Here is a 19,708-nt window from a genome sequence, read left to right on the forward strand (position 1 = left end):
CAGCATCCAAGCAGCAGGAGAATCGACGTTTCGGGCATGAGCCTGAAGAAGGGCTCATGCCCGAAACGTCGATTCTCCTGCTCATTGGATGCTGCCTGACGTGCTGCACTTTTCCAGCAACACAGACACAATACCTACCTTGTACGTCACTTCCACCCCCGAAATTGCCGCGGCGGCAGCCACTTCCGCCCCGATGGACACCGCTCACCTCAACACGGAAGCCTCAATCGCCGATGTCACTTCCGCCACCAGTGACATCACCCATCGAGAACTAAACAGCATTGCTCATGACGTCACTTACGCCCCTGTTGACACAGCTATAAGCCCCTTTGCGACTGTCACTTCCGTTGGTGATGACACTCCTAACCCTATAATCACGCCTACTCAATCAACTTTCTCCGCCCCCACATCCAGCTCCAGCCCCACTTTCAATCCTAGCTCCCATTCCTGCTGTGTGTTCACCATTCCCCTAGACATCCCCCTCACTGAAGTCAAATATTTAGTCCTCAGCAAAGGCCTGACTCCTTATCCCTCTACACTCCCAGATTAATGAGTTCAACACACGCTGTGACCTTGAATGTTTCTTCTGTCGCCTCCGCCTTCAGGCCCACTTTTTCAGCTAGGACACTCGCCCACCCACTGAATACCGGTCCTGCCACCTCCAACACACCCCATCCACCTGGACACCCCGTGCCAGCCTCTTACCCACCCTTGACATCTTCATTTCCAATTGTCATCGTGATATCAGCCACCTCAACCTGCCCACCCTCCTCACCAATCCAACCTCCCGCCCTCACTACGCACAGCCCTCCTCTCCTAGCCCAAACCTCACCAACAAGCCTGAAAACAAGGAGGGGTGGAGTAGTCAGGCGCCAACTCGCAGACACCTCCTCCTACTGCCCCCTTATCACGACCCCACCTCCTATCACCAAACCATCATCTCCAAGACCATCCACAACCTCATCATCTCTGGGGGTCTCCCACCCACAGCCTCCAACTCATTGTCCATGAATCCTGCACTGCCCAATTCTACCTCCTACCGAAGATTCACAAACCTGACTATCCCAGTCAACCCATTGTATCAGCCTGCGCCTGTCCCACTGAACTCATTTCTTCCAACCTTGACACTGTCCAGGTTACTCCCTCAGTTCAGGAAATCCCCACCTACGCTTGTGACACCACCCATACTCTTTATCTCTTCCAAGATTTCCCCAGCCCCAATACTTCATTTTCACCATGGACATCCAGTCCCTGTACACATTGATCTGCCACGATGAAGGTCTCCAAGCCCTCCATTTCTTCCTCTCACGCTGTCAATTCCAGTACCCTTCCATGGATATCCTCATTCACCTGACTGAATGGGTCCTCACCCTCAATAACTTCTCCTTCCAATCCTCCCACTTCCTCCAAACCAAAGGGGTAGCCATGGGCATCCCCGCATGGGACCAGCTATGCCTTGCCTGTTTGTCGGATACGTGGAACAGTCCATCTTCTGCAGTTACACCGGCACCACCCCACCTGTTCCTCCACTACATCGATGACTCTTTCGGCACCACCTCCCACGAGTAGGTTGAGCAGTTCATCAACTTCACCAACACCCTGACCTCAAATTCACCTGAACCATCTCTGGCACCTCCCTCCCCTTTTTGGACCTCTTCCTCACCATCTCCAATGACCGACTAACCACAGACATCTACTACAAAGTCCACCGACTCCCACAGCTACCGAGACTACACCTCCGTCCACCCTACCCCTTTTAGAATTTTACACTTCTATTTTATATCATCTTTCAACGGTCTTCCTAAAAAATTGCATGACTTCATACTTTGCTATATTGAACTATTTTGCCATTTATCTGCCCACCCTACTAACTTATCTTTCTGGAGTTCACACTGTACTTCTCACAGTTTACAACTCTTCCAAATTATGGATTACCTGCAATCTTTGAAATTGCCCCTGTACACCCTGTAGGAAAAGCCTGGATTCCAAGAGATCCCATGGGAGTTTCCATCACAAACCTTCCTCCAGCCCAAAAAAAAATCCATTGACCATTACTGTTTCCTATCACTCATGCAAGTTTGCATTCATATTGCTACTATCCTTTTATACCATGACCTATAATTTTATTCACAAGTCTGTTGTGTGTCAATGTAGCTATCGCCTTCTGGAAATCCATGCATGGCATTACCCTTATTGACCTGTTACCTCATCAAAAATCTCAGCAACTTAGTTAAACACAATTTTTACATTAGGCATCTGTGCTGACACTAATCAACCAACCTTTTTCAATGTGACTCCTCATTTTACTGCAAATAATAGTTTCCAGAAGCTTCTCACCACTGAGGTTAAATTGACTGGTCTGTAATATCTGGGATTATCCTTAAATTTTCTTGAACAAGGTCGCAATGTTTGTATTCCTCCAATTTTTTGGCATCTCTCCCAAGTGTAGGGAAGACTTAAAGATTATAGTCAGTGACCTGCAATTTCTACCCTCACTCCCTTCAAAAATCCTTGGATGCATCTCATCTTATCAAGTTGAAGTACCAACAGTCTATCCAAAAGTCCTTTGCTATTAATTTAAACCATTCCAAAGTTTCCACTTCTATCACCATGGTCTACACAACATCCCCCTGTTTTACAAAGTATTGACTTAATATCAAACCCATGCCCCTTGCCTCCCTGTGTAAATCCTCTTCTCCTCCTCCTTTAAGCACTGTTTTACCATAAGCCTATAGAAGACTTTGGAATTACCATTTATGTTAGCTGCTAGTCTTTTCTCATAATTCGACTTTGCTGCTTTTATTTTCATTTTCACCTCACCTCTAATCTTCAGTATTCCTCTTGGTTCTCAAATATACTGTCTGCCCAACACGTGATAAACATAATTTTTTTTACAAAATAGTAATTTCTTCCTCCTTTGTCATCCTGGAAACTCTGGATTTGTTTGTCCTAACTTTCCCATTTGAGGGAATGTACTTCAACTATATCTGAACCATCTTTTTTTTAAAGTAGTCCATTGTTCAGTTACTGTTTTTTCCCCTGCTAACCAAAATGTACAACATATTACTCAGCTAACAATTCAGACAAGTAGAGGAAACTTAACTCAGTGTCAAACCCTATGCTGTCCTTGCCCTGGGGGTATTTGATTGAGACAATGTAGAATTAGCTTTATTTTCAGTTTAGAAGAATAGAGGAAGGTTACCCAGTATCTATCAGGCTGTCCCTGTCCTGTGGATACAAGAAAAAGAAAATAAGGTCAAGAGGGAAATTGCTGACCAGGTAGGTCACCAGTGATCAGTTGAAATTACTTTGTTTCTCTGGGTGATCCTTCCAGTTAATGGATAAATGCCTTTGCCACACATGCCCTGGAAAGGTTTGGCCTTGATCTCTTCACCACATTTGGGATACATCACAGTCCAAAGCCTTGGGTTCAATTCACTTCGTTACCAGCTGCTCCCACTCACTGTCCTTGTAGGTGTTTCACACTTAATTATGTTCTTTCTCTCTCTTCACCTTCATTTCCTTTACTTTCTCTCATTGGGTGGCTTTGAGGTTCAAGCTGCTCCAAAGTAAAATGCTTTTCTTTCCTAAATCTTTGATTAGCCGATTTTTTTAAAAATGGAATTATTCCCACATCGCTGCTTTGAATCTTTTTCAATGTAACCATATTAATATGTGAAGAAGTCAAAACTGAGTGCAATTCTTGAGATCTCATCTCACTAGCAATGACAAGAATGACTGGTCCATTGGTGTGTATTAACAGAACCAAATACTGCCAGTTTTAGTTACAGGTTTTATACTTTAATCATAAATCTCAGTAACCTATTGAAAATGTGCATATGGTATAAGCAGGTAGGGAAAGAGTTAAGTTCTGAGTTTTGTGGAATAAGAGGTTCAGCTGAGTATGACTCAGATCAATTAAGAACTTTCAGTTAACAATGGGGTGCTGGAGGCAAGGGTAATGGGTTAAGAAGGTGGAAATGCAGTTATTATGTACAGCCATTTAACAATATTAAAAGCATTCAGTATGTGAGGTCAGTTTAACAAGGTGACAAATATTCATTATGTGAAGTTATTCATTGTGTAACAGCAGATGGCTTAGTCTTTACTATTGACACTCGCTGATTTTAACAGTCACCCAATCAATATGCATGTTGCCTTATCTGGATGCTCCTCTGTGTAAACTGAATACATAATTCAATGAGAAACTGCTGTTCCAAAGACGACCGAGAACTCACGTCTCTGTGCACATGGGTGATCGTTCTCTCTCCCTCCAGGGCCCGGAATAAAGACGAAGGAGGTAAAACTATACTGTGTCTCTGCAGATTTTGCTTTGACTGGGTGGGGGGGGGGGTGAATTGGGACGACACTATGTACAGTAAGATACAGATTTTTTCCCTAACTCTTTAAATGGTATCAGGTTTTGTTGATCCTACAAAACACATGACACTAAGTGTTATTTGCCATTTCACATTCAGCATGTTGTCATGTTTGTATGTCTGCAAACATTTTATGTACCTCCTCCTTATACATGGGTACATAGCATTTCAACAATGATCATCTGTCATTCTAAGTCATTTTTCAATGATCTTCATGAAAACATTGCAATATTGCAAGCTGCATCTGAGCAGCCTGATACCCCCTTTTCACCAGATCTATCAATCTGTTCAGTTAATTTTTTTAAATTCAAATAACAAGTGAGGTATGCTCAAAGACAAGCAGATATTTCTGAGTGGATCATACAGCAAAAGGAAAAGGAGTTTGCAGCTAGAAATTTTAGTTGGGATGGCGAGATTCTCGAGCATGTTAAGATTATTAAGGAGGTGGTATTTAATATTTCAGTGAGCATAAAGTTGCGTAAATCCATAGGGTCAGATGGGATATATCCCAGACTGCAATGGAAAATAAGGAAGGAGATTGCTGGAGCCCAGGAGAAGTGGCCACAGGAGAAGTGTCAGATGACTGGAGGATAGATAGAAAATTTACTCAAGAAGGGCAAGGATAGGTCAAGCAATTACAAAGTCAGTGGAAGGTAAATTATTGAAAACATTTGAGGGACAGAATTAATCAACGCTTGGAAAGGCAATTGATCAGGGATAGTCAACACACACAAAGACATGTCTGGTTGATTTAATTGATTTTTTTTTAAAGAGGTGACTGTAGTACAGTTGATGTGGTTTACATGGACTTCAGTGAGGCCTCTGACAAGGTTGCACGTGGTAAGCGGTTCTATAATGCATGTTGACAAACTGGATCCAAAAATGGTTTGCAAATAGGTGGCAAAGGGTGATGATGGAGGCTGTTCTTGTGATTGCGATGAACATGTACTACAGGGATCGGACCTTTGCTGTTCATTATATAGATTTGTGACTTGGAATGAATGTCAAAGGTATACATTGGTGGTGATGTTATGGATAGTGAGGAGGATGATTACAGTCTGATATTGATCATAAGGCAAATTGTATAGAGCAATAGCAGATGGAATTCACTCCTGATAAGTGTGATATGACGCATTTTATGAGGTCTAATAGGGGAAGGATTTACACAATAAATGGTAAGTTCCTCGGAAGTACTGAAGAACAAAGGGAAGCATTGGCACAGGTAGATAGGGTGAAGACAACAACATATGACCTTCAATGATCAAGCTGTAGAATATAGGATCCGGGAAGTCTTGGTGAAAATTATAGAACATTGCTTATTCCACAGATGGAATACTGTGTGCAGTTCTGGTTGCCACATTATCAGAAGGATGCAACTGAACTGGAGAGGGTACAGAGGAGATTTGCCATAATGTGACTTGGGATGGAAAATCTTAGTTCGGAGGAAAGATCAGATAGACTGGGTTTATTTTCTCTACTGCAGAGGAGGCTGATGGGACACATAATTGAGGTATACAAAATCATGAGAGGCATATATAGGGTATATCATAAGAATCTTTTGCCCATGGTGTGGTGAAGGGCCTATTTCTATGCTGTATGACTCAAGAGAGACAGATATCTTGTTCCAAAAAATGACACAAGGAAAACACCTAAGAGCAAGATTATCGACATCTAGACTGTTAAAAATTAATTATTCAAAAGCAAATCACTTCTTTCATGATATAGATTATGGACCCAATTGGAGTAGGTTAGAACTCACATTGCAATGAAAAGGAAAGGCAAAACATAGAATGAATGAGTTAAAGGTGTACTTTAACAATACAGGAATTAAACGAGGAAATAATAAGCCTATTGGTATTATCTCAGTTGTGTGGACGCTATTGGAGTCTGTTTGTTGGGACTGAGCATTTCGACAAATCTGAGCTCAACAGAGAAATATGGCATGGATTTGCAAAGAATTAGTCCAATCTAAATTAATTTTGATCAATTTTGAGAGGCTTTTCAAACTTGTGCGTCTTTGGATATTATTACAAAAGGTATTCAGCAAGTCTCCGCCGAAGAGAGAGTTAACAAAAATAACAGCACATAAAATTGGAGTTAGCCTGCTGGTTTGAATATTATGAATTGTTTCGAAAATAAGAAACATAGAATAGGAACAATGGATATGTAATTAGATTGGCAGTATGTAACTCATTTTCCACAAGAAAATCAAGTTCTCAGTTTTTCTCTATAGCAAAATGATTTGGCTGACTTGCTATTAAGGCAGCTGCTGTGTGGCTTGCAGCTGCTAACTCCAAAAAAAAAAGTACACATTAGTTGTTGGGATCTTGGTGGGCAGCACGGTGGCACAGTGGTTAGCACTGCTGCCTCACAGCGCCAGAGACCCGGGTTCAATTCCCGCCTCAGGCGACTGTCTGTATGGAGTTTGCACATTCTCCCCGTGTCTGCGTGGGTTTCCTCTGGGTGCTCCGGTTTCCTCCCACAGTCCAAAAACGTGTAGGTTAGGTGAATTGGCCATTCTAAATTGCCCGTAATGTTAGGGGCAGGGGTAAATGTAAGGGAATGGGTCTGGGTGGGTTGCGCTTCGGAGGGTCGGTGTGGACTTGTTGGGCCGAAGGGCCTGTTTTCACACTAAGTAATCGTGAGTTCATGGAATGCCCTGCCAGTAGCAGTGGTGGACTCTCCCTCTTTATGGGCATTTAAACGGGCATTGGATAGGCATATGGAGGATAGTGGGCTAGTGTAGGTTAGGTGGGCTTGGATCGGCGCAACATCGAGGGCCAAAGGGCCTGTACTGCGCTGTATTTTTCTACGTTCTAAAATCTAAGCTTTGGTCAAGTTAACAGCAAATGTTTACTGTTTCCTCTCCAGATGCCAGACCTGTCAGTATTTCAGTATTATCTGTTTTTGTGCCATATCAAACCTTGGTTCACAGAAGAGGCTGTTAAATTATAACTTGTAACAAGCATCTGGTTGGGAATGTGAATAGGTTGAGTTTAGAGGGATATGGGCCAAATGCTGGCAAACAGGACTAGATTAATTTAGGATATCTGGTTAGCATGGATGAGTTGGACTGAACGGTTAGTTTCCATGTTATACATCGCTAAAATGCAAACTTGCTTTTGGATAGAGTTCTAAAAGAAATATTTTCTTGATTGAACTTAAAATGCACACAAGATATCAACAAATAGAATCTTGCTCTATGGACAATGGTCTGGAACTTACAAACTGGCACCTGACAAAATTGAAACAAAGGCTGCCAAGTTGTTCACAGTCTAAGTGAGTCATGAATGCTCTTCAGGTCATCATGCTATCTCTAACTTTTGTCTCTCTCACTCAATTCTCTCAGGGCAATTCAAAGTGATCAAAGAAAGGCCAATGCCACACTTATTCAAAAATCAAATTTCAAAAAACACACACACACAAAATCATTAAGTCCAGAAAATTATCAGATCAGAGAATGCAAAATTCCTTTGCAACACCTTGATTTACTAGAGAAGACACCAATTGTTGAGAAAAGTTCAAGTTTTGTACTTCTGTACTTACCAGCTATGCCAATAAAAACTATCAGCCCAAAACAGATGAAGAATACGATAAACACAAGGACAAAGTGCCTCTTTGAGAGCGCATATAATCGCATTGGTGCAATCCTGCAAAGAACAAACCAGGAAATGTCAAAGCAAAAAAAAACAGCAACAAAATATCTGCAGTGATAGATTTGAAGTAATGTTCAGTATAATCTTGTCAGAGCACATAATGATATATCACAAATCAACAGATTCCACATGGCTAACTGGTTTTACCACATTGTGGTCTATTGAAAGGAATGTAATTCCAACCTGAGAGCATTTTGTTTACCAATTATTAAAATTCCATATTCACAATACAATTCGTGACCCCATTTGGAGACAAAACTTGCCAATCCAATAAAGCTCAGCAGGTCTGGCAGCATCTGCAGAGAGAATGTTTCAGGTCAAGTTCTCTAGTTCTAAGAAAGGGTCACTTGACACTAAATGTTAACTCCAACTTCTCTCCACAGATACTGCCAGACTGCTAAGTTTATCCAGCAATTTGTTTTGTTTGTTTGACCTTATAACTCAACATCTCTTAAGTATGTTCTAAAGATCCATAAAGATGCTATCCAAACTATTTTTCAATGTGACCCAAGTTTAATGTTCAAAAGATACCATGATTCCAGATGCCAGCAAAGCATAACACTAAGTCTGACATCCAGCACATTAAAGTTGATATCACGTTTATCTATATGCAGGAATCATTTTTTCCCCTAAAAACACTTTGCTACAAGGTTATCATTTCACATACTGCTGTGGGTTCCAGCGAAGTGCTGCATATTCTGTGGATGACAAAGACTCTTTAAATTGACTCTCCACCTTCCCTCTACACAGAGATGCCCTAGTGACTCTCCCCTTCCCTATTTTCAATTTAGATGCCAACACCTGCAGAGTTTCTATCCTGGGGTAAGAAATCTGTATAACAATCAAATTTGAAGTCACCACTTCATTTACCAGCTCATCCTTTGATTTAGATTACATTTAGATTTAGATTAGATTAGATTACATTACAGTGTGGAAACAGGCCCTTCGGCCCAACAAGTCCACACCGACCCGCCGAAGCGCAACCCACCCATACCCCTACATTTACCCCTTACCCAACACTACGGGCAATTTAGCATGGCCAATTCACCTGACCTGCACAGTTTCTGGACTGTGGGAGGAAACCGGAGTACCCGGAGGAAACCCAGACAGACACGGGGAGAACGTGCAAACTCCACACAGTCAGTCAGTCGCCTGAGGCGGGAATTGAACCCGGGTCTCCGGCGCTGTGAGGCAGCAGTGCTAACCACTGTGCCACCGTGCCGCCCTTTGCTGCCCTCTACCGGAATCAAATTGGTACATAAACATCTTAGACCTACTTAAGCAACTACTAACAATAGCTTTTGATGATAATTGGTGCTTAGGACCCACCACCCACCTCTTCCTGTTTGGAATAATTAATCCCATGAACGAGTCTGGTAGCTAACCCACTACAGCTACCAGACTGAGCAACCTGCTCTCTGTTCTGTGCCCAGTTCTGGTCTCCCTGATGTATGAAGCTAACAATCGCACAACACCAGATAATAGTCCAACAGGTTTATTTGGAAGCACCAGCTTTCAAAGTGCTGATTTTTTTGTCAGGCGGTTGTGGAGCAGAATCATAACACACAGAATTTATATAGCAACAGGATTGTCGCGTCATGGAATGTATTATTAAACAAATTTAGCTTAAGTCTTTCATCTTTTAGAATGGTCGTGTTAGTGTTGGTTCCTTCATATGTAAATCCCAGAACTGTTGAAAGGTACATTCTCAAGATAGCTTTTAACAATAGGTGTCATCTCAGGTTTAATAATGCATTGAAGTTGAGAGGTTTTGGTCGAGGATGAAGCAGATGAGCTGCAGAACGGGGCTTGGAGATTGGCAGTTGTTAGTACTGAGGCTGTTGTCATGATGCTGTCATTGCGGGGATGCTGGTGTAGAGTGCTGAAACATCCATTGTGATGAGGAATGTTCCTGGTTCGACTGGTATGTGGGTCAAGAATGTGGTGCTGGAAAAGTACAACAGGACAGGCAGCATCCTAGGAGCAGGAGAATCTACGTTTTGGGCATAAGCCCTTCATCAGGACCGTGGGTGCTGAGTTTCTGCCAGAAATCTGTAGTGTTGCTGGGGGTCCCCTGGGGGTCCCCTGTACAATGGGTTTCAAGATGCCTTTGACATAACCAGAGACATTCCCACATTGGGTCCCATTGCCTGATTCAATAGGGCGCCCTGGTATGTTGGCTTTGTGTATCTTTGGAAAGCAGCAGAAATTTGACCTCAGGAGGCCGACACAAGCTGTAACTGATAGGGTATCCTTTATTGTCCAGTACGTCCCAGGAGCCGAAAAACTACGCCATATTCTTCACAGCCTGCAACACACTATCAATGAGCATTTCCCAGGCCTCCACTTGTTGCCTTTAAACAACTGTTAGGTTCTTGTCCCAAGGTTTCACACTAGAGATGCAATGTGCACACACCAACTTCTGCAAACAGTTAAAGTTTATTAAAGCATGAACAAGCAAGGTGTTCCCCTTTGACCACCTCCCCACACCCCCTCGCATGTGTGCGAGGTTGAGTCAAAGTGAGTCAAAGTGAACAAAGAAAATACATCCCCTTTATACAGGTCAGTTGGCCATGTCTCTGAAGCTCTGGCCACTCCCCCAGTCACATGGCACTCAAGACAACTCAGTCACTCACAGTCACATGATACCCCAGGTATAATGACAGGATTAGCTCATCCTCTGTGATAATGCAAATGCTAATGGAAATTGCTATTCAGACTATTTCCTGACTCAGTGATTCCTCAAGACAATGCGGGTGTGACATACCTCTGGCCAGTAGCATTTCTGAATGGAGGCAATTCAACAACAGTTCCCATTTAATATTTTAACATTACACAATCACTAAACGTCAAACAGATCATTGTTCGCAGCAAACTACCTGATGTAACAACATGGGGTAAACCCCTCTGCTAATTTAAACCTGACACACAGAGAGGCTCACCTTGCTCCATAATCTGGTAAATTGAGAGGCAAAGAACTATCCCAAAGGTCACTATTTAAAAGTAAAAATTAACGATTTTATTCTTTAAATCCAACAGAGAATAATAAAACCAACAACTATTTACAACTCCTTTCTCTAAACCTATCTTTTACCTCCCACTCGACAATACTGGTCCAATAAAAATCCCGATTTAAGATTTGTAAAAAAATTCAAATTTAGAAATCTGCCAGCTGTCGAACCTTCTTTGTATCTTCTTCTGTAGATTTTTCTCTATCATCTTTGTTCAGTATTCTGCTTCACAGGTCTTTCATATGAACAGGTACCTTTCAGACAGCTACTCGGCTATCAGTATATATTTGTTGGTTTCCTTGGTTGTTTTCCCCCAGCTGTTGAAAATGTCTGGTTCGATACCCCAAAACATTGGATTATTTCATGAGCTTTAATGTTGCCAAAACACTAAATTCAAATTTGACCAATCAGTTTAAATTATGTCCCAAGATATCAAAATCCAATCAAATTTGGCATTTTGATATCTTGGGACATAATTTAAACTGATTGGTCAAATTTGAATTTATTTTTGTATCATGGCAACTCAGCTACACTATTGGTTTCAAAGTAAAATGTTACATTTTAACTTTTTTCAGTATGCTCTGTGCCAACCTCCAGTCTCTCAAAGGTACAGATCACGTAACACGAGGCTTCAGGGCAACACCATACAACCCTGTCCAGGCAGGTGCTGCAAGATGTGCCAGAGTGTTGACACTGATACCACCATTACATGTAGGTACACCACCCACCATGTATGCAGCAGGTACTCACGTGACTCGGCCAATGTAGTCTATCTCATACCCTCTAGACAAGGATGCCCTGAAGCATGGTACATTGGCGAGACCAAGCAGAGGCTATGGCATGGACGATTGGACACCACACAACAACCACCAGACAGGAGTGTTCACTCCCAGTTGGGGAATACTTCAGCAGTCCAGGACATTCAACCTCAGACCTTCAAGTGACCATCCTGTAAGGCGGACTTCGAGACAAACAACAACGCAAAGTGGTCAAGCAGAGGCTGATAGCCAAGTTCAGTACCCATGTGGATGGCCTCAACTGGGACCTTGGGTTCATGTCACATTACAGCTGACCACACTGCACTATACACTCACACGCGTGCACGTACACACACACATACTCCTACAGACCCACATACTCACACAGACCCTCTCTCACACATACACTCACAAATTGGGCAGAGAGATTTGGGAGTGCAGGTCCATTGTACCCTGAAGATTGCTGCACAGGTGGATAGAGTGGTCAAGAAGGCATATGGTATGCTTGCCTTCATTGGACAGGGTATTGAGTATAAGAGCTGACAAGTCATGTTAAAATTGTACATGACATTGGTTCGGCTGCATTTAGAATACTGTGTACAGTTCTGGTCGCCACATTACACCAAAAGGATGTGGACGCTTTGGAGAGGGTGCAGAGAAGGTTTACAAGGATGTTGCATGGTATGGAAGGTGCTAGCTATGAAGAAAGGTTGAGTAGGTTAGGGTTGTTTTCATTAGAAAAAAGGAGATTGAGGGGGGAACCTGACTGAGGTTTACAAAATCATGAAGGGTATAGACAGGGTGGATAGAGACAAGCTTTTTCCCAGGGTGAAGGATTCAATAATGAGAGGTCATGCTTTCAAGGTGAGAGATGGAAAGTTTAAGGGGGATACACACAGCAAGTACTCCACACAGAGGGTGGTGGGCATTTGGAACGCTTTGCCAGCAGAGGTGGTAGAGGCAGGCACTGCAGATTCATTTCAGATGCATCTGAACAAATGCATGAGTAGGTGGGGAGCAGAAGGATACAGATGCTTTTGAGGTTTACAAAATTATGAGGGGCACAGATAGGATAAATAGGCAAACACCTGGGGTCGGGGAGTCCAGAACTAGAGGGCATTGGTTTAGGGCAAGAGGAGAAAGATATAAAAGAGACCTAAGGGGCAACTTTTCCACGCAGAGGATGGTGCGTGTATGGATTGAGCTGCCAGAGGAAGTGGTAGAGGCTGGTACAATTGCAACATTTAAGAGGCATTTGGATGGTTATATGAATAGGAAGGGTTTGGAGGAATATGGGCCGGGTGCTGGCAGGTGGGACTATATTGGGTTAGGATATCTGGTCAGCATGGACGGGTTGGACCAAAGGGTCTGTTTCCATGCTGCACATCTCTATGACTCTATAACAGGTTTACACAGTACATTTGGATCGGCTCAGGCTTGGAGGGCCGAAGGGCCTGTACCTGGGCTGTAAATTTTCTTTGTTCTATATACCCCCACACTCATACACACACCCTCTCACAGACTTATACCCCATCACACTTTCACACATACATACACACAAGTTTGTGGAGTGAATTTGTACTTGCAGAATTACATTTTATTTTACTCAAAAACTGCATAAATCCATGTAAGATTCTGTAAATCCCACTTTAGAAATAGAATCAGTCTGACCTCACACTAGGACACAGAGACTTCAACCTCACACCTTCAATGCATTATCTGAGCTGAGGTGTTAAAGCTATCTTGAGAATGTAACTTTAAAAAAGTTCTGGGATTTACATCTGAATGAACCAGAAAGATGAAGCTAAATTTGTTTAATATTACATTCCATGAGACTGCAATCCTGTTGCTATAAATTCTGTGTCTCATGATTCTGCTCCACAATCACCGAAGAAGCAGCGTTTTGAAGGCTAGTGCTTCCAAATAAACCTGTTGGACTATAACCTGGTGTTGTGAGATTTTTAATTTTGCCCACCCCAGTCCAACACCGGCACCTCTAAATCCTGATATTAAGACTGATATTAATCTGGAGAGGGATCAGAAGGGATTTACCAGGACGTTGCCAGGAATGGAGAGATTGAGATTAGATTAGATTCTACAGTGCGGAAACAGGCCCTTCAACACAACAAGTCCACACTGCCCCTCCGAAGAGAAACCCACCCAAACCCATTCCCCTACCCTATATTTACCCCTGACTAACACATGTAACACTGTGGGCAATTTAGCATGGCCAATTCACCTGACCTGCACATCTTTGGATTGTCGGAGGAAACCCACCCAGACACAGGGAAATTGTGCAAACTCCACACAGACAGTTGCCGAGGCGGGAATTGAACCCGGGTCTCTGGCGCTGTGAGACAGCAGTGCTAACCACGGTGCCACCATGCCGCCTTGAGTTACAGGAGAGGCTGGATAGGCTGGACATTTTTTTTTACTGGAGCATAGGAAGTTAACAGGTGACCTTATAAAGGCTTATAAATAAAATGAATGGCACGTGTCTTTTCCATAGGGAAGAGGATTTCAAGACTAGGGGCATATTTTTAAGATGGGAAGAGAAAGGTTTTAAAAAAAAAACACATTGGGACATTTCTATTTTGTGCGGAATGAATTTCCAGAGGAAGTGATAGATCTCAGCACCATCACAACATTTAGAAGACATTTAGATAAATACACAAATAAGAAATGTTCAGAGGGATATGGGCCAAGATAGGCAGGTGGGACTAATCTAGTTTGGGATTATCATCGGCAAAGACTGGTTGGACCATGAGGTCTGTTTCCATGCTGCTTGACTCTATTAGCTTCCACAGTTTGTCACTATTTTTCAGAGGTGGAAGAGCTTATGACCCCAAATGCCGAGATCCCTCTTAGGAAACCCTGAACTCACACACTTAGAATCCCTTATCCATGCAACATGGAATTTAATTCCATCCTTTCACAAATCCCATATCCTTAACCTCCTTCCTTGCTCAGTATTGCCTTTCTATATTCCTTAACTTAATTAATCACCTCTCACTTATCTGGAATAAATTTTGTCTGCCACTTGGCTCTCCATTCTACCAGCTTGTTTAGGTCTTATCAAACTTCATTGTTATCACCCTGACTGTTTGCCACTCATGTAAGTTGGGTATCAAAGAACAAAGAACAGTATAGCACAGAAACAGGACCCTTCAGCCCATCAAAACTGCACACCATTCCCTGCCTGTTCATTTATCTCTCAAGATGCATCTTAAACGCTGCTATTGAATCTGCCTCCACAACCTCCTCCGGCAGCTCATTCCAGGCACTTACCACCATCTGTGCAAAATAAAACTTGCCTCTCACGTCTCCTTTAAATTTACCCCCATTTACCTTAAACATATGTCCCCAAGTAATGGGAAAAAAGACCCTGACTATCAATTCTATCTATGCTGCTCATAATTTTGTAATCTTCTATCAGGTGGATCAATAGATATGGAGTTGGAAAAGCATATCAGATCAGCCAGCATCAGAGGAGCAACAAAGTCAATGTTTCAAGCCAAAACCCTTCATCAGGACTAGCATCTGCAGTCCCTACCGTGTCCAAATCAGGTGGCCCTAATCCTTCAACATTTCCGAGACTCAGCATCCACCATGTCCTTCTCCTTTGTGAATACTGATGCTAAGTATTCATTAAAGGCCTCAGTTACTTCCTCCAGCTCCATGCATAAATCCTCTCCTTTGACCTTGAATGGATCTATCCTTTCCCTAGCTATGTTCTTGCTCCTTATGCATAAAACGCCTTGCGGTTTTCCTTAATTCAAAGTTATTTCATGGCCCCTTTTAGCACTCCTAATTTCTTGTTTGAATACTTTCAATAAATCAAGTTTGTCCAATCTCTCCTCATAGCTAACATGCTCCAAACTGGTAAACCATTGACCAGTTTTCTCTAACCACTTCTGTATCCTCTCCAAATCTTCCCCATCCTCTGGTAGCATAGCGACCTGAAGAGCACACAGTTTTCCACAAACGTAACCTCAATAAAGCTGAATATAGCTGGTTGCCATGCTACCAATTTTTATACTCTATGCCCTTAAAAATTAAGGCAAGCATGCCATTGGTCTTCTTGACCACCTTATACACTTTCAGAGAACTGAGGACATAGATATCTCTGGATGTTAACACTTCTAAGGGTTCTGCCATTTACTGTATACTTCACTCCTGCATTAGATCTTACAAAGCTATGGGGAGAGGCTGAACAGGCTGGGGCTGTTTTCCCTGGAGCGCCGGAAGCTGAGGGGTGACCTTGTAGATGTTTACAAAATTATGAGGGGCATGAATAGGATAAATAGACAAAAGTCTTTTCCTAGGGGTCGGGGAGTCCAGAACTAGAGGGCATAGGTTTAGGGCGAGAGGGGAAAGATATAAAAGAGACCTAAGGAACAACGTTTTCACGCAGAGGGTGGTACGGGTATGGAATGAGCTGCCAGAGGAAGTGGTGTAGGCTGGTACAATTGCAACATTTAAGAGGCATTTGGATGGGTATATGAATAGGAAGGGTTTGGAGGGATATGGACCGGGTGCTGGCAGGTGGGACTAAATTGAGTTGGGATATCTAGTCGGCATGGACCGAAGGGTCTGTTTCCATGCTGTACATCTCTATGACTCTATTTGTCCAGTTGAAACTCCATCTGGCTTTTCTCCATCCGAGTCACCAAGTTATCTATACCTTGGCGTATTATCTTGCAATCCTCCTCACTAAATGCAGCTCTCCCAGTCTTGTGTATCATCCACAAACTTATTAATCAAGCCACAAATATGCTCCTACAAATCATTTATACATATTATAAACAACAGGGATCCCAGCACTGCTCCCGACAGAACACAACTGGTCACAGATTTCCAATCTGAAAAACATCTTTGCACTACTACTCTTCTTCCATGACTAAGCCAGTTCTGCATCCATCTTACTAGCTCACTGCGGATACCAAGCAACTTCACCTTTTGTCTGCCACGAAGAAGCTATCAAAGACTTTGCTAAAGTCCATATGAACACCTACTGCCCTGCACTTTGACACTTTCTCAAAAAACTCAAATCAAGTTTGAGAGACAATCTTCCCCACAAAAGCCAGGCTGCCAATAGCTAATAAGTCCATGTTTCTAAATGTGAGTAAATCCTACCTATAAGAAGCTTCGCGAATGATTTCCTTACAACTGACACAGGGCTCACCGGCCTGCAATGTCCTGAATTATCCCTGTTACCCTTCTCACATTGATTACTTTCCAGCCCTCTGGCACTTCTCATGACTAAAGAGGATGCAAAGATTTCATACAAAGCCCCAGCAATTTTCTAACCTGTCTCAATCAGCATTTTGGGACAGATCCCATCAAATCTTGGGGGCTTATTGACCTTGCTGCTTTTTAAAACACCCTATAGTCCCTCCTTTTTGATTTTAATATGCTCCAGAATATTAACATATCCCTCCCAAGACTCACCACCCACTGACCCCTTCTCCTTTGTGAATACCAATGACATGTATTCATTAAGGAATCCAGCACTTCCTCCAGCTCCACACAAGTTGCTTTCCCTACCTATACCCTTGCTCCTTATAAAACACAAAATGCCTTGGTATTTTTCTGAATCCTGTTTGCCAAATACATTTCACAGCACCTTTTAGCCCTCCTAATTCATTCCTGGAGTACTTTTCTGCCATCTTTCTATTCTTTGATGGCTCTCTGTCTTCACTTTCCTGAACACTGCATATGGTTGTATTTTCTTTGAGACTTAGCCCTCAATTTCACTTGTCATCCAAGGTTCCTGAATCTTGCCATCCTTATCTTTCATTTTCAGAGAAACTTGCTGGTGTTGAACTCTAATCAAAAAAGACATTAAAAGTTTCCCACATGACAGATGTGGATTCATACTCAAACAGCCACCCCTAAACTACATTCCCCTGTTCCTGCCTAATACTGTGATTGCTAGCCTTCCCCAAATTTAGTACTTTCACCCAAGGACTACACTTTATCCTTACCAGAACTTACAACTTACAAACTTATGGTCACTGAGCCTGAAATGAACTTTGGTCACCTAGCCGGACTCATTTCCCAATACTAGGTCTAGTATGGTCCCTTGCCTAGTTGGAATATTTACATATTGTTTCAAAAAAACCAGTCTTGTATGCACCTAACCAATTCCTCCACTCAAACCGCTGGCGCAAAGCGAATCCCAGTCAACATAGAGGGAGTTCAAATCACCCACAACAATTTTGTTGTTTTCATATTTTTCCATAAGCATATTCATTCATCTCTCACCTACTGGCTCTGGAAGAACTGAAGTGCAATCCCAAGGTAACTACATCCTTCCTACTCCTGAGATCTACCCACCTGGCCACGATAGATGAGCCATCCAAGGTGTCCTCCCAATACAACTGATATTCTCTCTTAGCAGCAAGACAACTCCCCCACCTGTTTTATGTCCCTTTCTATCTCGCCTGAAATATCTAAATATTGGAATGTTAAGCTGCCAGACCCTCTCTCAACCAAATCTCTCTAATGAAGATATCATAGTTTTACATTTTAATCCACAATAACGACATCATAGTTATACATATTAATCCACTATCAAGTATCAAACTTTGAAACTTTCCCAAGTATTCCAAAATCCAAGGGACAATGAATCATAATCAGAATAAGTCAAATTTAGATTAACATGAAATGTCACTTATGTCAAAGGCGTCAATCATTACTGCATTCAGATAAGCCCCATAGAACAATGCCTATAATAGCCCAAAATTCTGCACAACTACCCTGCACTGTATGGAAATACAGAAAAAGGATGATGATAAATCGCTAGACTTGCTGAGCCATTATATTTAGTCAACTTAGAATTAAAGTTTAATTCAGCAACTAATATCAAACAAGCTGTCAGCTGTAACACATATTGGAATATCCAGCATTCCTAGCTTAAAGTGTAACCACAATGAGGGTGACACCAAACATCGAAATATAACAAAGGTGCCAATGGAATGATAGTCCCCACAAAACAATGTTACCCAAAGAATGTTAGTTGGATAACATTGTTCCTCTTATTGACCAGAAGGGAATAACAATACTGAGGAGTCAGTTAAAGGTGGTAAATTCTGCATTATGATGCAAGCCACTTTAATCACACTAAGGAAGAACTATCACACATGGTCATATGGAACTTGTTTATGTGAGTGCTTAAAAATGCTGCTGTAACTGATGACCATTGGAGTTGCTTGCCTAGCCTGTGTCTTGGCACTCTCCCATTATATACAATTAAAATAAATGCTGCAATCTGATGGTCATGTATCCTGTATGCATGAGTTAACAGTCAAACTTGGAGTGGAAATTTTGAAAACTACCTAAGCTGGTCATGTAATCATGCTGATTACTCAATGGAGTTGAACACAGGGACGTGAATTTATGGAGCATGAGGTAAGCCATCATGAGGAGCCTGTGAAAAGACATGCAAAACCTGCAAGTATGAGTAAACCTGAGAGAAAGTTAAAAGTCAGAGAACAACGTAAAATCATCGCACAAAGTGGAGAACATATTGTGAAGACATGGGACATTTCACCATTAGGTTTGTCCATCATTTTGAAACACAAGCCAAAATCTTGGACCAGTTCAACAAACAAGCATTCTCTCCAGCAAGGAAAAGGAAGAGAATGGCGCCAATCTCAATACTGCAACAAGTTCTGTTCAACATGTTCCAAGGCAACTTGAGCAAAGAACATTCCCACCTCTAATAAAGGAAAGCACACCAAATGCCATCATCACTATTCTATCTACCTGCGACTCTACTTTCAAGGAACTATGAACCTGGATTCCAAGGTGTCTTTGTTCAGTAATACTCCCCAGGACCTCACCATTAAATGTATACGTTATGCCCTGACTTACCTTTCCAAAATGCAGCACATCTAAAT

The 19,708-nt window shown here is 42.3% G+C and overlaps 1 protein-coding gene across 3 annotated transcripts in view; it reads right to left on the reverse strand.

The window, feature by feature from the left end:
* Window positions 1-19,708, reverse strand: part of tmem181 (transmembrane protein 181) — a 252,962-nt gene that overhangs the window by 159,484 nt on the left and 73,770 nt on the right. For all 3 annotated transcript variants that reach the window (XM_043696179.2, XM_043696182.2, XM_043696180.2), the window contains exon 2: window positions 7,926-8,029. In XM_043696179.2, the coding sequence (XP_043552114.1) occupies window positions 7,926-8,029 (104 nt within the window). The remainder of the gene's footprint in view (window positions 1-7,925; window positions 8,030-19,708) is intronic.

The sequence above is a fragment of the Chiloscyllium plagiosum genome, unplaced genomic scaffold (assembly GCF_037043375.1).
Source record: "Chiloscyllium plagiosum isolate Xiang-an unplaced genomic scaffold, Cpla_swu_hap1 HiC_scaffold_10, whole genome shotgun sequence".
Classification (NCBI taxonomy): domain Eukaryota; kingdom Metazoa; phylum Chordata; class Chondrichthyes; order Orectolobiformes; family Hemiscylliidae; genus Chiloscyllium; species Chiloscyllium plagiosum.